At 38.6% G+C, this 20,803-nt stretch overlaps 1 protein-coding gene and 1 long non-coding RNA gene across 8 annotated transcripts in view; one reads left to right on the plus strand and one right to left on the minus strand.

Annotated features, from left to right (window-relative positions):
- ARHGAP24 (Rho GTPase activating protein 24) overlaps positions 1-20,803 on the plus strand; it is a 504,876-nt gene that overhangs the window by 422,523 nt on the left and 61,550 nt on the right. For 5 of the 7 annotated variants that reach the window (XM_041758959.1, XM_041758963.1, XM_041758964.1 and 2 more), the window contains one exon: positions 4,981-5,103. In XM_041758959.1, coding sequence (XP_041614893.1) covers positions 4,981-5,103 — 123 coding nt within the window. Of the gene's footprint in view, positions 1-4,980; positions 5,104-10,825; positions 10,977-12,550; positions 12,683-20,803 lie in introns of those variants that run through there. The other 2 variants (XM_041758966.1, XM_041758962.1) reach the window with 2 other exon arrangements.
- On the minus strand, positions 475-12,545 carry LOC121493232. Its single transcript, XR_005988420.1, has 3 exons — positions 12,415-12,545; positions 6,805-6,936; positions 475-634 (listed from the first exon to the last, which is right to left on the minus strand). It is a non-coding gene; the product is annotated as an uncharacterized LOC121493232 (long non-coding RNA).

Genomic DNA, 20,803 nt, shown 5'->3' on the forward strand with positions numbered 1-20,803 from the left:
AAAAAATAAAATAATATCTTCAGTTATATGAATGAAAATTAATAACTCTAACTAGAATATAAATATTTTTCTGTAAGCTATAGAAAACAAATAGTACAATAGGTTTAGTTTTGACCTGATTTGCAATTAGGAATGAGGAAACATTTTGCTCTTGAAATTATTAACAGTATCAGAGGTATTCACTGAAATGTTCTCAGGTCTGTACCATGAACTATACTTGGAAATAAACCCAAATGTCTATGACCACAGTTTTCCTTGAACAACTAGTTTTAAAATTTAAATGCAAAGAAATAATTTACTGTATATCTTTAAAAGTTCACTTACTCAAAATGACACACCTTTAAATTCGGAGTAATTATTTTGCTTTTTAGTTCACAATTTTGGCAATTTACAAGTACTTTTTTCTAGGGGAAAAAATAACAAAAATTTACATTGGTAACTATTTTTGGAAATTTCCACACAATAAATCAGAATAATATTTCTTTAAATATATTTATTAAGAAAGGTAATGCACATAGCAGTAGTAGTCTTTTTTTTTACTGAGAAAATCCTAGTGACATGATGTAGTCGGCACTCTGAGCAGAGTGGCCTCCTGTCCCAATCTTCCTTTGGCGATGTAGTTAGGGATCGGTATCTGCGGAAAGAGAGAGGTGAAGTTATAGGTAAATTAATGAGAATTCAAAGTGAATAATCTTGAGCATCATTGAGTGAGGTTAGTGACAATTATCTTCCAGCTCATCTTGACTTTTTATGGGTTAGTGCTTTCATGACCATATCATTCCAATCATTTTACTCTTTTCAGTAATGCTTTTTTCCCCATATAAAATAATACATTATAAAATGTTGGAATATTACATGAAACAACATATGGTTGAGCATCTGGAAAATACAGAAAGGTACAAAAGGAGAGCAAAGAAATTCCCAATCCTATCATTCAGATCTAACCATTGTTAACATTATTGTGTATTTCAATCTAGTGTCTTATTTATCTAACTTTCTGCCTATATGAAAATTGAGATAATATCACATAAAAATGTGCATATTTCCTTTTGTATCACAAAAACTCTTATTAATACTTACATTAATAAGTAATCCTTCAAAATCCTATTTTAGTGGCTTCATCATAAGGAACATTTTTCTAAACAATGAGCATGTATATCTTGGCATAACTTTTCCAATATTTCTCTTAAAATTTAGGAAAAGTCTATGCAGAGACACCTGGCTGGCTAGTCGGCTGAGCATGCATCTCTTGATTTGGGGTTGTAAGTTCAGGCCCCACGTTAGGTGTAGAGGTTACTTAAAAATAAAAATTTTAAAAATTCTATGCAAAGTTATACACCAAAACTATTACCTCTTAAATTATTATTTTATAATTATTAGAGGAGTCAAACTTTCTGTATGGTTAATGGATATTGCACCTCATTTTAAAACTAACTGTGCATTTACTTTATTGTAGATTTCTTTAAACTACCTTTTAATTTTAGATCAAGCTTTTTCTTAGTCTATTAAATTCATTAAGCTTTTCTTAATCTACCTTTCAATTTTTATAGAAATTGTGTCAAGTATTTTATTTAAGAATCTACATTATTTCTGGGAAAGAAAAATTTATATCAAATGCAAATATACAGAAGATCCCAATAAAGTGCACATATATTTTCAATTATACATAAACAAGTAAAATTGAATGATGTGACCTACTCACTTAAAGTCACAAATGTGTGAAGTATTAACACTAGCACCAAAGCGTTGCTACCAACCTATGCTAATATTTAAAAGATGTATACAATTTTCTGAAACATTGTGTCTTTTAAAAGTGCCTGCAAATCTAAAGTACTATTAAAAAATAAAAACAAAGCTGCACCGGTATTAGTCTTCAAGCTGAATTTAACAATGAAAAATATATACTGGCTTTAATATCTATCATATATCATATTATATACACACACATATATATGCATATAGGGATTGAAGATGACTATGACACTCTCACTCCAGTGATAATTATATCTCGAGACTACTTTTTAAAATCTCACCTTTGAAAAAATTTTAGATCCATTAATAGTTAAATGGAACATTAAGCCCTGTAAAGGATTAACAAAGAGAGTGAAACTTGATTCACATGGTTGAAAGGCAATAATGAGTTTACTTATTTATCAGATCATACATTTAGTAAGTGATTTTGAACTGCTTCAATTCCAAGTACCAGCTCTCAGAACCTAAGGGGTTGTGAATTAGAACAGATAGCATCTCTAGGTGGAAATCACATGTTTCTAGTAGAGTGTCTAGTTCAAGTTTATATAAATGTCTCCAATTGTTTCAATCACATTCATAGCAATGATTCTATATTTCCACTGAGACTGGTAGATAGTTTTTTTTAATCATTTCCCTCTCTCTTGTTAATACACTGAGGAATCAAGATCCATATCCATGGGTGAAATTCACAGATGGGATTTCATATCTGTGATTGACAGTCTAAATGAGATTCAGGGTCAGACATACTGCACCACTGGCAGAGAGAGAATCAAATGAAAAGTCAGGGGATAATGGCCAGTTGTGCTTATCATTCTCTTTTTTTTCCCCTGCTTTCAGGCAGAAACACACTCTAGCGGCTGTCACTCACTCATTACTAGGGCTGTCTCTGCCTGGGCTGGGAGTGACACAGCAGGATATTGCTGTCTGAATTGCTAAGTATCCCTTAGGCAAAGATAATAATTAAAATATTCTGATTTCAAAATGGTAATTCTTTTTGGCCTAGCATTGTGGTATAAGTGGATAAGGATACAGAGTAAATTGTTAATACTGTGCTACACCAAATGAAGCATGTCTTCCTTTGTCATTTAGCTCTTTCTGCCACTTCTACGTAATATGACCATGTTCATGCATATTAATATGTGGCATATTTATATACATAAACGTTATACAGTTTAAATATGCATTGTTAAGTATCAAAGAAATAGATTTGTAATATAAATCCATATTTATATTATATACTACTAATTGTTCCCAAGCACTTGCTAGACATAATATCTCTGAGATCAAATTAGATATTATATGGGGAGCCTGGGTGTCTCAGTGAATTGGGTGTCTGCCTTGGGCTCAGGTTGTGATCCCAGCATCCTGGGATGGAGCCCTGCCTTGGGCTCCCTGATCGGGGAAGCCTGCTTCTCCCTCTTCCTCTGCCACTCCCTCTGCCTATGCTCTCTCAAGTGTTCTCTCTGTCAAATAAATAAATAAATCTTTAAAAAATAAACTGCAGCATTTCTATAAAAAATATTATTTTAAAAAATAAATATATTCTTTTTGCATTTGTAGGTGTGGAAGCAGTTAAATGAGACTGAATCAGTATTTGCAGAATTTCTCCTTTAGCCTAACACAGGGCTAGTATTTTTACTTTATTTCATCAAATTCTCACAAAAATTTACTATATCAGTATTATGTCTAAAGCATGATTAAAAACACTGAGTTTCGGCAGCCCGGGTGGGTCAGCAGTTTAGCGCTGCCTTCAGCCCAGGGCATGATCCTGGAGTCCTAGGATGAGTCCCATGTCAGGTTCCCTGCATGGAGCCTGCCTCTGCCTCTCTCTCTCTCTCTCTCTCTCTCTCTCTGTCTCTCATGAATAAGTAAAATCTTTAAAAAAAATAAAAATAAGAACACTGAGTTTCCAAAAATTATGTAATTTCCCAGAATTCAAACAGCTAATACAAGGTAAAATTAAGATTTCAACTGGGTTTTCTCTGACTCCTGAATCTATGCTTCTTCAGATACAAGTTGCTTACGGTGATGATTGACCAAGGATAGACCTAAGGGGTAAGGGGGTCATTATTTCTCAAACAGTGAGATGTTCTTTATAGTATGAGAAGGCTAGCTTTATTTATTCAAGAATTTTGAAAACATTAAGAAATCAATTTTATGTGGTTCCTCAGCCCCCCTCCTTCTCTCATGCATTAAAATGTACAATACCAATCCTAATTGTTCATCCTATTGAGTTAAAGTTATTTCACTTCTCTGACCTTTCACATGATCTAGAAATTTACTTCAGTGGTAGGATAGTTGTATTTCTCAACCTAGAACTATTGTATAAAATTTAGAGGTCACAGATTCAAATGCCTATAGCTTTCACAGCTATGTGTGTATTCAGTTGGATGGGAAAGAATAGTGAGTGATGGGCCTGTTGTGAATTGGAGCCTGCAAGCTCCTTATGAAGGTGTTCAGATAAGAAATTAAATCACATGCACCAGAAGTCTAGCACTTCAAAATTGATATTAGAGATTATAAAAGTTTAAAAGTTTAGGGGTTCTTCTTTGGAGGGGTGGTAAAATGAGAGAAACCATCAAGCTTTTGCATGGAGACACCGCTGGGATTTCCTAAGTCTCACGCTTTGGTTGCGGGGACCATCTAGGACGTTGATTTGGCCTTGTTGCTGACCAGGCTTATGTCTTCTCTTCTCTTTGTTTGCTCCCCTGAAGGTGTATTCTAGAGGAAGAAGCTTCCCTTTCATGATAGAGCAATAGAGGAGGACCTCTGGGCCAAAAGTTTTTCTTGTGGTTCTTTTCCCTTAACAAAACTCTGCTGCTCATCCACAATGGATGGACCCACTGTGTGTCTGTTAAGCAGTACTCAGACTGCTCAGCACTTGCTTCCAATGTATATCCAGGCTCTGTGGATTACTTCTCCACCTTTCATTTCACTGTTATTTCTCCTTATTCAGCAGTGCATTGTGAATAGATTGGATTATTAGTTAATGTAGACCTATGGGTTGTTGCTAGGACAAAAAGGCAGGCTTTGTTTGGGGAATAATATTTGTTCCCAGTTTTCTCCTGGAAACATAAGAGCCTTTCCTTTTTAAGCAGATTTTTTTCATTCTGAAACCATGGTAAATATTTCCAATTGATTGAGTAGGCATATTGTACATTTCAGGGACTCCCACTGCTGATGGGGAATCTTCAGCTGAGCACACACTCATGTGTTACTTTCTTACAGGAGGCGATCGAGATCGGATGACAGCAAACCATGAGAGCTATCTCCTTATGGCGAGCACCCAGAATGATATGGAAGACTGGGTTAAGTCCATCCGCCGAGTCATATGGGGACCTTTTGGAGGAGGTGAGTATATATAGAATTATGGAAGAACAGAAAGGTAGGCCAAACCTATTCATCTTGACCCTCTCAACTGATGTTAGTATCAGCTCCTATTTTCAAATGGATGACTGTTAAAATAAATAGCAAACTATTCTATGTTATTATTAAGACATATATCTGAGTAACTCCCAGAAGTTTCATTTAAATCAAATATCATCAATAACCAACTTTTTAAATGACTATCTTGAATTATAAAAAAGGGATGATACGTTTTTTTGTTTTGGATTTTTCCATTTCACTGACAATAAATAGTCAGTCATAAGAATGGTACTATAAATGTAGATTAGTGAAGACCATGTGGATATGGGGCAAAAAAAAATTTGAAGAGTATCTTTGGAGGGGAACCTAGCCCTGAGATGATCAGTGATATCAAAGAAGAATGGCAAAGCTCTAGATGAGAATCTGATGATGACTAGAGTAACAAAATGCTTTGTGATCAGGCAAGTGTTTGTGGATTCAATAAATTTTTTTTAAAATTTAGTTAATGTAGTTTTGAGAATGCACCCTGTGAGAAATAAATTAAATGGCACTGTAAATAGAACTAAAGGGAGGAAGAAGGGGTAAAAAACATGATCTTTGTCTATCAAAGATTATTAAATATAAAGATATGACATAAACAGACAAATTGTATAAAGCAAAAACTCAGTAAGTGGAATGGAAACGATAAGGACTCCAAAAAATTTACCTATAACCGGGCAGCCCTGGTGGTGCAGCGGTTTGGCGCCGCCTGCAGCCTGGGGTGTGATCCTGGAGACCTGGGATCGAGTCCCACATCGGGCTCCCTGCATGGAGCCTGGTTCTCCCTCTGCCTGTGTCTCTGCCTCTCTCTCTCTCTCTCTGTCTATGAATAAATAATTAAAATCTTAAAAAAAAAATTACCTATAACCAACACATATTTCTTAATGTAAAGCCTAATTATTTTATTTTGATGTAATTAAAATAAATTGTATTAAATCAAATTCATAGTTAGCAAACCAATTATAATTCCAATATTTATTTTATATTCTCTTTTGTCTATTGTCAGCACCCTGAATTCAGAAGTGAATTTTTTCCACCTAACATATTAGATACTTCCTAGGCTGACTCACCATTTTACATTTTAGAATAACTTCAAAGGTATACTTTAAAAGCTGGAAGGTTAAGTTTTACCAGGTAAATGATACAGGTTTGCAAATTGTCTGTTTTCTAGCAGTGCCTTCTGCTGGGGAAGGAGGAGGTTCTTCATCCAGTTTGCCTGGTGACAGTCTGATTCCCCTCAAACTGCTGTCCCAGGATGATAATTTTTCATAGTGCTGCTTTTCACTTTCATGGTGTCCTAGTTTTGGTAACAACTTAGACAGTGACCCTATTTATATCCTAAAATGGCTAGTAAATGACTATGACAAACATTTGAAAAGACCTGTGGGCTGATATCCCATCTACAACATTAGCAAAAGTTTGCTCGAGATTGTTCTTTTATTTTTTAAAAGACTTTATTTATTTATTCATGAGAGATCCAGAGAGAGAGGCAGAGACACAGGCAGAGGGAGAAGCAGGTACCCCTCAAGGAGCCTGATATGGGACTCAAACCCAGGACCCTGAGATCACAACCTGAGTCAAAGGCAGACACTCAATCCCTAAGCCACCCAGGAGCCCCTCATGATTGTCCTTGGGACATATACTCACCCGCTGGAGTTTTGCTGGTACCTCCAGAGCCAGGGATTTGTGGGGTGTCTGAAGATGTGTCTTCTAAAGACTCTCTTTCCCCCATTACCAAATCTCTGTGACTTCTGAGTTTAGGAGGATCCTTAGTACCTCCTGAAGGAAGTATTTTTGTTCAGAATTATTTCCATAAAATGTCCTATTTTCTCCCTTTCCTCCTCTTCCATCTGTCCTTTTCTGAAAAAAAATGACTGAAGTCCAATTAGCTCTATCGAATTAGTAGGCACAGAGGTCCTACCAGCCCAGGAGTCCCAGAAGTTCTCACAGCGGGACTAGACAGGAGCTGTATATAAATCTTCAAATTTATGAACTTAGCAGGGAGCCCTGGTAGTTGATAAGTTGATGTACAGTTGTCCCTCCTCATCTGCAGTTTCTCTTTCTGCGGTTTTCAGTTACTCACAATCAACTATGGTCCAGAAGCAGATGATGCTCCTTCTGACCTATCATCAGAAGGTCAATAGAAGCCTAATATTATGTCATGATATCTGTGTCATTCAGCTCACTTCATCTCATCATATAGGCATTTTATCATCTCACATCATCACAAGAAGGGTGGATACACTACAAGATATTTTGAGAGAAAGAGGCCACATTCACATTATTTTTATTACAGTGTATTGTCATTATTCTATTTTATTATTAGTTATTATTGTTGATTGCTCACTGCGCTTGCTTTATTATTAAACTTTATCATAAGTGTGTATCTGTAGGAAAAAACAGTATATATAAGATTCAGGACTGAATCCCAGTTTCAGGCATCCACTGGGGGTCTTAGAACATATTTCCTGTGGATAAGAGAGGATTACTATACTTTATCCTATGAAATGAGCTTCAGGGATCTTGTAAATGTTTGATTCAAATTTACTTGTAAAACAAAAAGATATATTTTAGCTTAGGATGCTTACCATAGAAACAATGCTCCAATAAAAATTTTTCTGCCCTTTTTATTTAATTAAAGAATATTATGAGAATGCAAGGGAAGCTTTTAAACTACATATTCCATTTGCAATAAATCCTTTGTGAGTCAACTGAACCATACAATTTTTTAAAGTAAATCATTTGTAGAAGATCGCAATTGTCACCCATAATCTGGGACCCTCTCTGGTCACTGATTGAATTTTAAAGAAATATTATAAATTTGTGTTTCAAACAAATTTATAGAACTACAAATCCTTTTAATTATCTTATATACTAGAAATACACTTAACATTTCATTGAAAATATGCTTTCTACTGATAAAGAATATTTTAAAACCTCTGATTTAGTTCCATCCCACATTTTGTATATTAGGTCATTAAGACCCAGGGAGGGTGATTGGCCAATTGCCAATCACACTGTGAGGAACAGAACTAGGAAGAAAACTCAAGGCTTCTGGTTTGTGAGATCCTCCTACTTTCTCGCACAATAATGTGATCCATTACTGCTACTGTGGGAATGAAAAACCCACAATTACTAGTAGTATATCCTTAAGTATATGAAAACAAAAAATTTGTAATTATGCTAATTAAAATAAATATAGTTTTTCAAATCATTCAAAAACACCTGAATTGACACTGTCAATGATGGAAAGTGAAACTACAACCAACAGATTGGGAAGAGGTATTTCCAGATTATATATCTAAGTAATGAACTTGTATCTGGAATTTATAATGAACTCTTACAACTCAGTAATAGAAGGGAAATTAAAAAATTGACTCGTTTTGACCCAACTGATAAATGAACAAAAAATCTGAATAAATATTTCTCCAAGGAAAACATGCAAATGGCCAAAAAGCACATGGAGAAATGCTCAGTGTCATTAGTCTCCAGAAAATGCAAATCAAAATCACAATAAGGTACCACTTGATACCCACTAGGATGGCTAGAGTCAGAAAGTCCAATAATAGCAAGTATTGGTGAGATGTAGGAAAATCAAAATGCTCCTACATTGCTAAACAGAATGCCAAATGGAGCAGCTGCTTTGGAAAAGAATCTGATGTATTTCTTCAATCAGTTAAACACAGAGTTCTCATCTGACCAGCATTTGCACTCCTAGGTAGATACATACCCAAGAGAAATAACATATGTTCACACAAAAACTTGTGCATGAATATTTATAGCAGCATTAATGTTAATAGCCAAAAAAGAGATGATGATTGTATATATCTGTGATATGCTAAAAGTCACTGACTTATATACATGAAATGGATGAATTCTATGATATGTGAATTATATCTCAAAAAATCTGTTAAAAAAATTCCTCAGTTGCTGTAATTGCCTTTCATAAGAAAATACATTTCTCCTCTTTATCTTAGTTATGGAACCCAAGACTCTGTTAATCCTAAATAAAGACCTCTTAGACTCCAGTCTCCTTCCTGGTGCCTAAATATTGTTATGGTTATTGATTAAATGGTATTTGCAAAGACACTTGGAAGGTGACATATCACTCTGATGTATAATTTCTTTTCTTAATGTATAATTTCTGTATAGCACCTTTGGGTACATTTTAAATGTGTTTATTACAGAAAGGGCATTTCATGACCTCTACTGCACTTTCATAGCCTGTGTTTTGAAAAAGTAAAGTTTATCATGAGGCACCTAGGTTTATCCTAGTTCAGGTTGCATATGCATGTAAAATATTCCCCCTTTACCATTACAATAACAATTTGATGAAAAGTAGGAGACACCTGAGGAGCTTGCCAAGCTCTTCAAACTCTTAGGAATTAAAAAATGTAATGTGAAAATCTTAAAATGTAGAGCTGTGGAATTGTTTTTTTTTTTTCTTTCTTTTTATTAAAGAAATCAAACTTACAACAGATAATCAGATAAGGGAAGGGAACCGATGGAAATGGAAGAAGTAGGCATTCACTTAACAACCGAGCCTGATAACAAAAGTATCTATTGACTCTAGATACTTCAGCTTTGTGTTATCTGCTTAAAACCACTTGTAAACAGCTGTTTCCCATTAAAAATGTTGAGAGGGGCATGGTTTCTGTCTAAAAGTCAAATCTGAAATTTAGGATGTCAAAGCATTTATTTAGCTTTGGAAAAACTCAGTGGTTTTGTTTTGCTTACTTATTTTTGCTTTTTTTTTTTTTACACTTTTTTTTTTTAAAGATTCATTTATTTATTTGAGAGAGAGAGAGCACAAGCAGGGGGAGAGGCAAAGGGAGAGAGGAAGAGAGAATCTCTAGCAGACTCCTCACTGAGTGGGCAGTCTGATACAGAGCTTGATCCAATGACCCTGAGATCATGACTTGAGCTGAAATCAAGAGTTGGTTGCTTAACCAGCTGAGCCACTCAGGCACCCTTGCACTGTTTGGGTTGTTTGTTTGTTTTAATTCTTTTCAATTGTTTTTGAAGCAATGTGTATGGAAGTGCCAAGCCCAAGCGTGTGTGTGGGAAGAGTGTGAATCCACAGAGTTTTCATTAGATCTGAGCGTTTTGCCTAAATTTAATGACTAACAAAATCGGTTCTTCCTGTATTTCTGTCTCCTTACAAAAAGAGTTGAGCCAGAGACCTATCGATGCAGTAAAAATACTTCATGTGAATAATTCTCATGATGAACACCTGGCATGTGGCCAAGCAAGGGTTAATTAAGAGGTAATGTGGTCTCTCACCTCTGACAGAGTCAGCTGTGTGACCTTGGGTAAGGAGTAGGACCCCCTCTCCAGACTTTCAGTTTGCTTGTTTGTAAAATAAGAAAATTAGACAAAACCGTTTTAACTGAGATTCTTTCTGGCTCCAGAGTCCTGTGATTACATGTGTTCCCTCCATCCCAATGCTCAGGTCAGTAAGGTCTTCAGCTGGCTGATGCCTCTGGGTCCAGCATTGTCACTGTCTTGTTTATACTGAGTAATACTTTGTGGTTCCCTATTTTTCTAGTAGCATGCTGTGACAGTGAGGGCAAAAATTTGAACCATAGGGCAGAAGTCACTACTGATTCCTTCAGTGACAAACTATTACCTATCTGGGCATGCTTATCAGAGAAGTGATGTTTCTAAAGGGAGTACCCTTGCAGGATTCCTCACAGTCTTGTAGCACTCTGGTCAAATAGCTTGGAAGGAACCCCGAGGCCTTGGGGGTCAGATGGGGTGAAAGCACTAGCATTCTGCATCTGCCCATGGAACAGCCAGGTGGATGAATGATTAACCCAGTGAGTAAATTGTTCAGCCAGGGGGATTGAGTGTTGGTGGACATGAGGGCTGGGGCGGAGAGGGTGCATGCAAGAGCAGAGGAGAAAGTTGAAAACAGGATTGGTTTTCAAACCATAACCAGAGATGTCGATAAGTAGATACATGTGTGTAAATACGCATGGGTACGCACCCATGAGTTGAGTTGACTTCTTTTATGGTGGCTGTACCAGCAGGGGCTTTGTTACCAGGTTGAGAATATTTTTTCTACTTCACAGACACACACGTGTGTACGGGATAGGCACACTGGGGCCGGCACTCACGGACAGACTGAACTGCCGGATCCTGGGCAAAGTCTTGCATAGGAAGAGGGTCCCTGCAGGAAGGGGGGATGGTCGTGGGGGTGGGGTGGGGGTAAAAGCTCACCCCCTTGGCGTCGGGTAGGTGCTGCTGGACTTCTGCAGCGGCTCGCACAAGGGCCGGCAGCGGACGCCGGGTGAGAGGAGGGAGCAGGGGTCCGCAGCCGCGAGGCGCCCAGCGCCGCCGCTCTGCTGGGCCTGCACCTGCTGCGTGTGCCCGGCGGCAGCGAAGCAGCGAGCCGCAGCCCGCGCGGGGCCGGTACGAGCCGCCGCCGAGCCGCCGCCGCCGCGCCCGCCCAGCCCTCATTGGGGAAAGGGGGACGAACGCAGCGGCCGCAGGGGGAGGAGAGGCTCCCTGCAGAGCGGCCTCCCCCGCGGCCCGGGCGCCGACTCTCCTGACGTGGAGCTTCCTGGCAGCCCCGGGACTTAGAAGACGGAGGGAAGAGGGAGAAGCCCGCAGAGAGCATCAAAGGCTGCGGGGTGCCTTGAAAGGAACCGGGGAGTCCTTTGACAAGAACCTATCATGCCCTGCAATGCTTTCTGGAGAAGGTGCCATTATTTGCTTCCCCCTTTGCTCAGATGAAAGGAGCCGGCAAGGACGGTCCTGAAGCAGCCCTCAGGGGCCTTTTCTGTCATTGTTCCTTTTCCCCCTTGCGCACGGCTGTTTGCTGACCTTTCCAGAGGAATCTCAGCACCCCCCAGTTCCAGCTGAGAAGACCGTTCTTAATAAAAAAAGAAAGAGAAAGAAAGAAAGAAAGAAGAAAGAAAGAAGAAAAGAAAGAAAGAAAGAAGAAAAGAAAGAAAGAAAGAAAGAAGAAAGAAAGAAAGAAAGAAAGAAAGAAAGAAAGAAAAAGAAAGAAAGAAAGAAAGAAAAAGAAAGAAAGAAAGAAAGAAAAAACTACAACAATCCCTGCTGTTTGAATGGGAGATGCAGCTTGCCTTGCTGCAGTTCTTTTTTGCTGTGACATTTTGGAATGTCTGCAGAAACTTACAAAACAAAACACCCAAACCTTAAAACTCCTTGGAATAGGGGAGAGAAAAGGAAGTTTTTGCCAAAAAAAAAGAAAAAAAAAGAAGAAGTCAATGAGAGGTGGTAACTTACCCCTGATCCAGGAGCTGGAGGATAACAGCCTTCAAGTTCTAGGAATCAGCACCTCAACCCTAACAAATCAACATGAGAAGGAGTGGCTGTGGGGTATCGCGCAGAGGCAGGTCTTAAAAGAAGCCTGAAACTGGTTCAGAACTTCGGGCCTGTATGATGCCTGAGGACCGAACTACTGGGGGACGCCCCTCAGGTGCCCTAGCGTCATCTCCTTTCATTCCTAAAACTACATACAGAAGAATCAAACGGTGTTTTAGCTTTCGGAAAGGTAGGTAGATGATCTGTTAATGTCCATCTAAAAAATATTCATATATTCTCTGATGTTTTAAGGTCAGTTTATGTTCAGATAAAATGGGACTTTGAAAACCAAGAGCTTAGAACTGTACAGGAGGGATTTGTGCGTGTCTCTGCTGGTCTGTATTTGTTTTTCAAGCTTCATATTGATCTGTTGATGACTGTGAGTGGGCTGGATAGGTGGAGCTTAAAGGATGGGAGTCCTATAGGGATCACCTTGACTGATGGAAAGCCGGGGAGCCGGCCTGGCCTGGCCCTTCGGGGAGGAGGGGCCGGGTTGGCCACCTTGGGCTGCTGTCAGACCCAAATCAAGCAGCCATGTTGTTGCTTCTTGCACTCAGCCCCTCCTCTCAAATCCTTGTTCTCTATTCCCATCACATTGGTTTTGCTCTGGCTGCCTGTGCCTCACCTCCCCCGCTGAGAAAATTTTAATAACTAGATTATCTGTAGTGACCCCTTTTCAGGAGCCTTTTGACCATATTGACTAACACTGATTGGAAATAGGAGTCACCTTGACTTTCCAGATGTATCAAAAGGTGGCCTTGTCAGAAGCCAAAGATACGAACTATAAGGAGTAAGGAATGGGAAAATATAGCAATTTATGATCAATAAAAGGAGCTATGCATTTCAGAATTGATTTGTGCAAGGGGAGTGGAAGGGTACAGCATAGGTAAAATAAAATGCTTTTAGAAAACATGTATGTATCAAAATATTTTTAAGTGTCACTTTGCTTTAAAATGGGGATAATTGGGATCCCTGGGTGGCGCAGCGGTTTGGCGCCTGCCTTTGGCCCGGGGCGCGATCCTGGAGACCCGGGATCGAATCCCACGTCGGGCTCCCGGTGCATGGAGCCTGCTTCTCCCTCTGCCTGTGTCTCTGCCTCTCTCTCTCTCTCACTGTGTGCCTATCATAAATAAATAAAAATTAAAAAATATATATATATTTTAAAAAAAAATAAAATGGGGATAATTAAATGAAGTGGTTATTTAAATTGGAACTAGGTAGTTATGATTTTAATGTCATGCATAGTGAGCTAATAATTTAATCAGGAGCAGATGTGACTAGCATCAAAGGTTCTTTCTCCCTTTTTTTGATCTGCTATCTGTTCATTAACCCTTTCTACTTACCAACCAAAAAAAAAAAAAAAAAGAAAGAAAGAAAGAAAAAGAAGAAAACAAAGAAAAAACCACATGTATAAAGTAAAATATAGTAGGAACTTTTTAAGACTAAACGTTGTTCCTTCTGAGTCTTTCCCTCTGAGCAGTTAAGATCTACCTGTAGTCATTATCATATATTATTAGCAAAGAATACAGGTGTTAATTTATATTCCTCTCTCATCCACAAAGGTAATTAAGTGAGAGATACATGTGTGGTTACTGTTAAGCCTGCATCTTTGACAGGGAAATTGCTAACAATAGAAATTGGAAAAAAGCTATGGAGTAATTGCTTAAAGGACTTTCTCTCTTTCTAGCTCTTCCAGCCCTCAGCAACTAAATCAAGTTTATCCAAACAGGCAGAGAAGGTCTACTTTTCCAGGCTTTTGGTGCTCATTTGTAGCATGAGATATTCTGGGGACAATTAATGTATCTTTGAACCACAGAGCAAGGTGGTTTTGACCTTTTCCACCTTCTCTCCAATAGTGGAGCATAGCATATCTGCAAGAATCCTGCCTAACACTGCTCTTTGTGGTGCCCTCTTCTCTTTCTCCTTAAATACCAGGGAGGGAAGGCAGCGCCTGCAGGGAGAATTCCCATGGGCTGGCAAATGGCACCCACAGGAATGCTTCCACCTATCATCACTCCTGTGGGTTATTTTTAAACTCTTGTCCTGTCCTTTGCAGTCTTCGTAATCTGAGGAATGTTCAGCACGGGACTCAAGGATGAACAGATTTCTAATTTACAAAACCATATTGTGGCTTCTGGCAGAACCATAAAGGAGAGGAGGAGCAGAAGCATGGAGCTGTTGTAGGTTTTCTGGCCCTCCAGCCAGAGCTGGCGGCACACCAGGCTCTCTCATTCCCTGGCTGCACACTACAGTTGTGCAGTGAGGCTCTGGGAGAGAAGCTGCTTCTGTGTGTGCAGCCTAATGGCTGGAGCCCGCTGTGGCATGACTCACAGAGTGTTTACATCTTTATTTAAGGGCCTGCACTGAAAAGAATGGACTTTTCTTTCCATCCTGGGCCCCCCAACCATGCTACCTTAAGAAGAGAGTGTTCTTTTGTGCCTTGTTTAATCTCCCGGGTGCTCAAGTAGTTCAAGAAGTGGACTGGGTTCTGCGTTTCTGCCTTCCTCAACCAAGCCTATTGCAGAGCATCGGCTTAAGTCATTTTCAATGAAAGCAAAAGGAAGAGTGCATGATTCATGGAAAAGCACCCAGAAGCAAAGAATGTTGACGCATCTGCTTTTCCCGATCCACATTTAAAACATATTTTTTTTTTTTTACCGTTGTCAAGGCTAGGCCAACAGAAGAGGAGACTTGCCACTTTAGAAATGCCCTCAGAATGAAGTGTGGAGTTGACTTAAAGTTTCCAGAGGCCTGGTGGTAATGGAGCCTGCATGCTGAGCAGGCCCTAAATGACTTCTCAGGGTTGCTTTCTCTTCCAGATCCGTTTGGTCCTTTACTGTCCTTTTCATCGCTCCATTTCTTTGTTTGGGTGCTAATACAGATCACTGAAAATGCTTTTCCAGGGGTTTTAAAAATCTAGGAGCTGAAAAACATTTCTTAGGCAGTGCTTTGGATTTATGTTCTGGAGAGAGAATGATTACAATGTATTTTTACCTTGTTGATTTTGAAACTATATATATATATATATATATATATATATGTAATTTTTTTTTTTTACCTCTCTAAGACTAATATATAATATGTGAGGCATAACCAGCCTTTTGATGACCTGGAGGTGCATACTATTTAGGTTCCTGAATGGTAGTGTTAATTTCCAGTCATAATAGGCTAGCTAGCTGATTTCGGGTTGTTATACTCACAGGACACACTGAAGAAAATTTTTCTGTTTTTTTGTTTTTTGGGGTTTTGTTTTGTTTTGTTTTTTCTGAATTGCTCTCTTCTTAGAGATAAGTCATCATTCATTCTCTAGAGCTTTTCCCCTACATGGTAACCAGTTAGTAGCTGTACACTCTTGATTCTTCTTTCTTTATAGACTTCCAGCTCCATTGCAGTTTCTATCACCTTAGCTCCCTGTGCCTTTTTTTTTTTTTTTTTTTACTTCATGCACAACATATTTTAACCTCAGAAGAAGCTCTTCAAGACAGCATCCATCCTCACTTGTTTCCACCCTAATGTTCTTCACAATGTCCTACAACACACAGGCCATTTGTAAAGCACTGACCAATGGATATTTCTGAAATAGTATTCTCAAGTGTCCCACACAGATCAAACATTTTTATGAGTCCCTATTGCTCTCAAGAGGAAGTCCTAACTGTTTCAAGTAATTATCAAGGCCTTATAACCAGTTCCACTAGAGAATAAACTCCCAGTTCCCCAGACTATCCCACTCTTTCTCCCTAAACATGTGTGCTACTCTACCTCTTTGCTTTTTTCCCACTATTCTATGACACTTTCCCTGCTCTGTTCAAACTTTATGCTTCCTTCCAGGCATTATTGGTTCTCATTTCTCATCAAGTCTTCTCTGTTCACCCAAACCTTCTGTGTAGTCCTTATATTTCTTATATGCTGCCTCCTGGCCACCTTATCTTTATAGCCATCTTAAAGTGCTTCATATACATTTGTGGTGAAAGATAGATAGAGATAGATAGATAGATAGATAGATAGATAGATAGATAGATAGAGATTTGTCTACTTCTTCCCAGGATGAAGAATGGTCTATTGAGTCAAGGATTCGAAGTTTATTGCAAATCAGTGAAGTACAGTATCATTATATATCTTTTCCTATCAGTCCATAGGCAATAATGAGTTAAAATAGGTTACCTTTGGGATGCCTGGGTGGCTCAGTGGTTGAGCGTCTGCCTTCGGCTCAAGGCGTGATCCCGGGGTCTGGGATCGAGTCCCACATCAGGCTCCTTGCATGGAATCTGCTTCTCCCTCTGCCTCTCTCTCTGCCTCTGTGTGTGTGTGTGTGTGTCATGAATGAGTAAATAAAATCTTTAAAAAAAATAGGTTACCTTTGTGATGGTTGTGACATGGTTGAATAAAACCAACATTTTCTTTATTGTATGTTGTGTATTTTGTAGTCAGATTTATGGCAGTAGATTTGTTCAATAGAATGCTACTATCCAAATGCATATAATTTTAAATGGTGCTATAAATGAGTATTTCATTAATTCATTATATCAAAATTTTATGGAACACATAACCAGGTGATTCTGGAGATGAATAAGCAAATAAGATAGGTTGCCTTGAATCTATGAGTTCACACACTCCCTTGAGGATAAAGAGACATAGTCACTCTGTGGTAAGAACTACAACAAATTATATATGAAAACTGGGGAGCCCTTGAACAAAAGACCGACTATGGGCTTATTTGGATTCATCTGAACTATGTGAAATCAAATTTAATCATTTAGATAGAAATCAGATTTAGACATTTTCTCCTATATTATCCTAAGAGAGTAGTCAGCATGCCTATGAAAAAAAAATGTCTGAATTAATATAACATAGTAGAAAAGGAAGATTTTTAGAATTGTATAGACAAGCGTTTGTATCCCAGATCTGCCAGTTTCTAGATGTGTGATCTCAGATCACCTATCATCTCTGAATCAGTTTGTAGAAGGGAGACGTCCTTGAAGAATACTTGTGTCAAATAAGAAAATGCATATAAATTGCATGGCTTGGTACCTAACATCAATAGTGTCTGCTGGTCTGGGGCCTAGGCCACTAGACCACTATGCTGGCATAATTACACTTCTCAGTTTATCTAAGACTTTCTTTATCTCCCTCCTTCTCCACTCTGACTACAAAAAGAATCAAGATTCTACCAGACATTCACTGGCTATATAGATTCAGAGCTCCTGGGATTAAAAGATTTTTACTCATACTCATATTTACTCATATAAAGATTTTTTGGTTGCTTAGAAAGCATTGGTGACAGATTGAAGTAAACTTTGGCTGTCATTGTTTCTTAGTTCTGTACTAAGCTGAATGTCTTTTATTTGATTTGTCAGTTTATTATGGGTGAATGTTCATTTTTAATTAAAAATTATTATAATCCTGGAGATACCAAGACTTACTCTGCTAGCAGGAGCGCAGTAAGCAGAAGGATAAGTAAAAGCAGATTCTCTATATGGCTTAGCATGTTATTTATAGGAGGAAGAGGACAGGAACTCTGAGAAATCACTGACAGCAGAAAATTTGAATAATAACCAAAAAGTTGTATAACTTCTGGTTTTTCATCAGCATACCACAGACTTTTTTGTTTTCAAGTTTTTATAGAAATCAGTGTCACAGCCTGGGAATTATCGATGAGTATTTAACATTGGAGTTATTCACTTATTTCCACAACTGAGGAAGCATAGCATTTTATTTTAATGCACACATTAATTCCACAAATGTTTATGGAGCATTTGATCCTTACCCACTTGGGTATTAAATTCCAGGGACATAAGGAAGAGAGTTTGTGTCTCTGTCTTGGTGCATTCAAGCTGCTGTAACAAAATACCATTGACCATGTAGCTTATACACAACAGAAGTTTATTTCTCATAGTTCTGGAGGCTGGAAGTCTGAGATCAGGCCGGTATGGTTGGGTTCTGGTGAGAGCCCTTCTCTGGGTTGCAGACTGTCAATTTCCTGTTGTATTCTCAAGTGACAGAATAGGAAGGAGCGAGAAAGCTCTCTGGAGCCCTTTAACCAAAGCACTAATCCCATTCAGGAGGGCTCCACCCTCATGACCTCATCACCCTCTCAAAGGCCCCACCTCCTAATACCATCACTAGGCATTAGGTTTTCAACATAGGAATTGTTGAAGCGGGGGTGGGGGGACAGACATTCCAACCATGGCACTGTGGTAGAGTGGAGCATGAGCTCTGGAGTCCTTCAGATTTGGCTCAAGTTCCAGCTCAGTCTTGATATCTGTGGCACCCTGAGAAATTTTCCTACCCTTCTCTGATGTTTATTGGATAGACACATATTCTACAGGTGTTATCCCATATCATTTATAATAATAACAAATGCAAGATAATGATTTTACTGTAGTGATTATAAAAGTACAATCATCCTGTGACTGGTGAGAGAGAGTAGTCCAGGGTAGATAGGCAGTAATTACAAAGCAATGCTAAGAAACCAAAGAAGAAACATATCAAGCTTTGGGTCTGGAGTGATGAGAGAATGTTAGTAAAGACTTCACACAGGAGATGATATGAATTGAATCTTGCAGAGTAAGTTGCCCTAGGCTGACCCATGATGGCGAAACCTATCTTCTTGAAGGAGGCCTAAAGATAGGATAAATCATATTGCATTTAGGAAGCCATTAATAGTCCAGTATGGATACAGAGCATGTTGTTTGTGAACAAGCAGTAGAAAGGAGGGTGGATATGACACAGTGCCTGGCACACAGTGGGTGCCACCTAAATATTTGTCGGTTGAATGGCAGATAAAGAGGCAGAGATCAGATTGTGGAGACTCTGTATTCCATGAAAAAGAGTTGGCCAGTAGGCACAACTGGAAGAAATAAAGCAAAAGAATGTCATGATCCAATTTAAATATTATGAAGATCACTATGGCAGCACTTGCCAGGAATAAATACTCTGCTCTTCAAAAAAATCACTTAAGAAATATTGAGGATCTAGCCTAATATAGTGACAGTGAGTTTGAAAGGAACCAATGTGGTCACTAAATGAAGGTCATGATGGAAGGAAGAATCTAGGTTGACTCTCAGATGGCACTTCAGTGATTAGGGGGATAATGGGAACTGATAACCAAAACCAGGATTACAGGAAGTAGAACAGATTTTAAAGACAAGATGATTTAGTTTTAGAAATTCTGAGTTTGAGGATGTTTTTGAGCTATTCATGTTGAGGGGGTCTATTGGGTACTTAGAAATCTAATACCAAGGATCATAAGAGTGGCCCAAATTAAGATACAGATCTGAGAATACTTTGCTTGACTACTAAATGTAGTCAAGCAAAGAAATTGTGTTAAGTAACATAAAAATAGGGCTGAGGACAGAACCCTAAGGACGAACAAATCCATGAGAAGGGTGTAGTAAGTAAGTAGCACAGTCAAGAAGGAGATCAATAAGAGTATTCTGGAAGGCAAGAACTATGTAACACATGAGAAGTGTCAAGAAGAGGGACATTGACAGTTTTAAAGGGAACGAGGCATGAAGTAATACAAAGAATAGATTTGGCTTTCAATGATTTGTCAAGTAGGAAGTTGTTAATGATTATAGAAAAAGTTCTTTTAGTAGAATGACGGTAGCAGAGTCCAAATTGCAATAGGTTGGCAAAAGGATAGAAAGTAATGAAATGGAGCCAGAGTCATACTTAACCAGGAACCAAGGAGCAAAAGGAATAAATTGCAAGGAACAGGAAGTCCAAAACAGTTTGGTTTTGTGTTTGTTTATTCATATTTATTTTTTTTTTGTTTATTCATATTTAATATGAATGGAATATGAATAGTTATCTGATCATACTCAGTTAACTTCACAGTCTGCCTCTAGCTATTGAGTGTATAAATCACACATAAAGGAAGAACCTCACAAATCCTGAAGGAGATTTAGATCTCTCTCTCTCTCTCTCTCTCTCGTTGGAACAGCCTCCCACAAGTATAATAAAATCACCTGTGTAATTTACTTTCTCAATCCAGTGAAAAGTTACCTCCTTGGTGATGCTTTATGACATCATCAGTGTACTTCCATGTACATTTGTACTTCCAAGGGAAGTCACATGATGTACATTTGTGTAGTTCCATGGGAAGTACACATGATGTACATTTGTCACCCAGAAATTCCAGGGATGGTTTTGTCAGGGAGTGTGAAACCCCCCTGGGAATTTAATGTTATTTTTTTTTATTATTATTTATTTACGAGAGTCACAGAGAGAGAGAGAGAGAGGCAGAGACACAGGCAGAGGGAGAAGCAGGCTCCATGCACCGGGAGCCCGATGTGGGACTCGATCCCGGGTC

Source organism: Vulpes lagopus, chromosome 6, assembly GCF_018345385.1.
Source record: "Vulpes lagopus strain Blue_001 chromosome 6, ASM1834538v1, whole genome shotgun sequence".
In the NCBI taxonomy this organism is placed as follows: Eukaryota; Metazoa; Chordata; class Mammalia; order Carnivora; family Canidae; genus Vulpes; species Vulpes lagopus.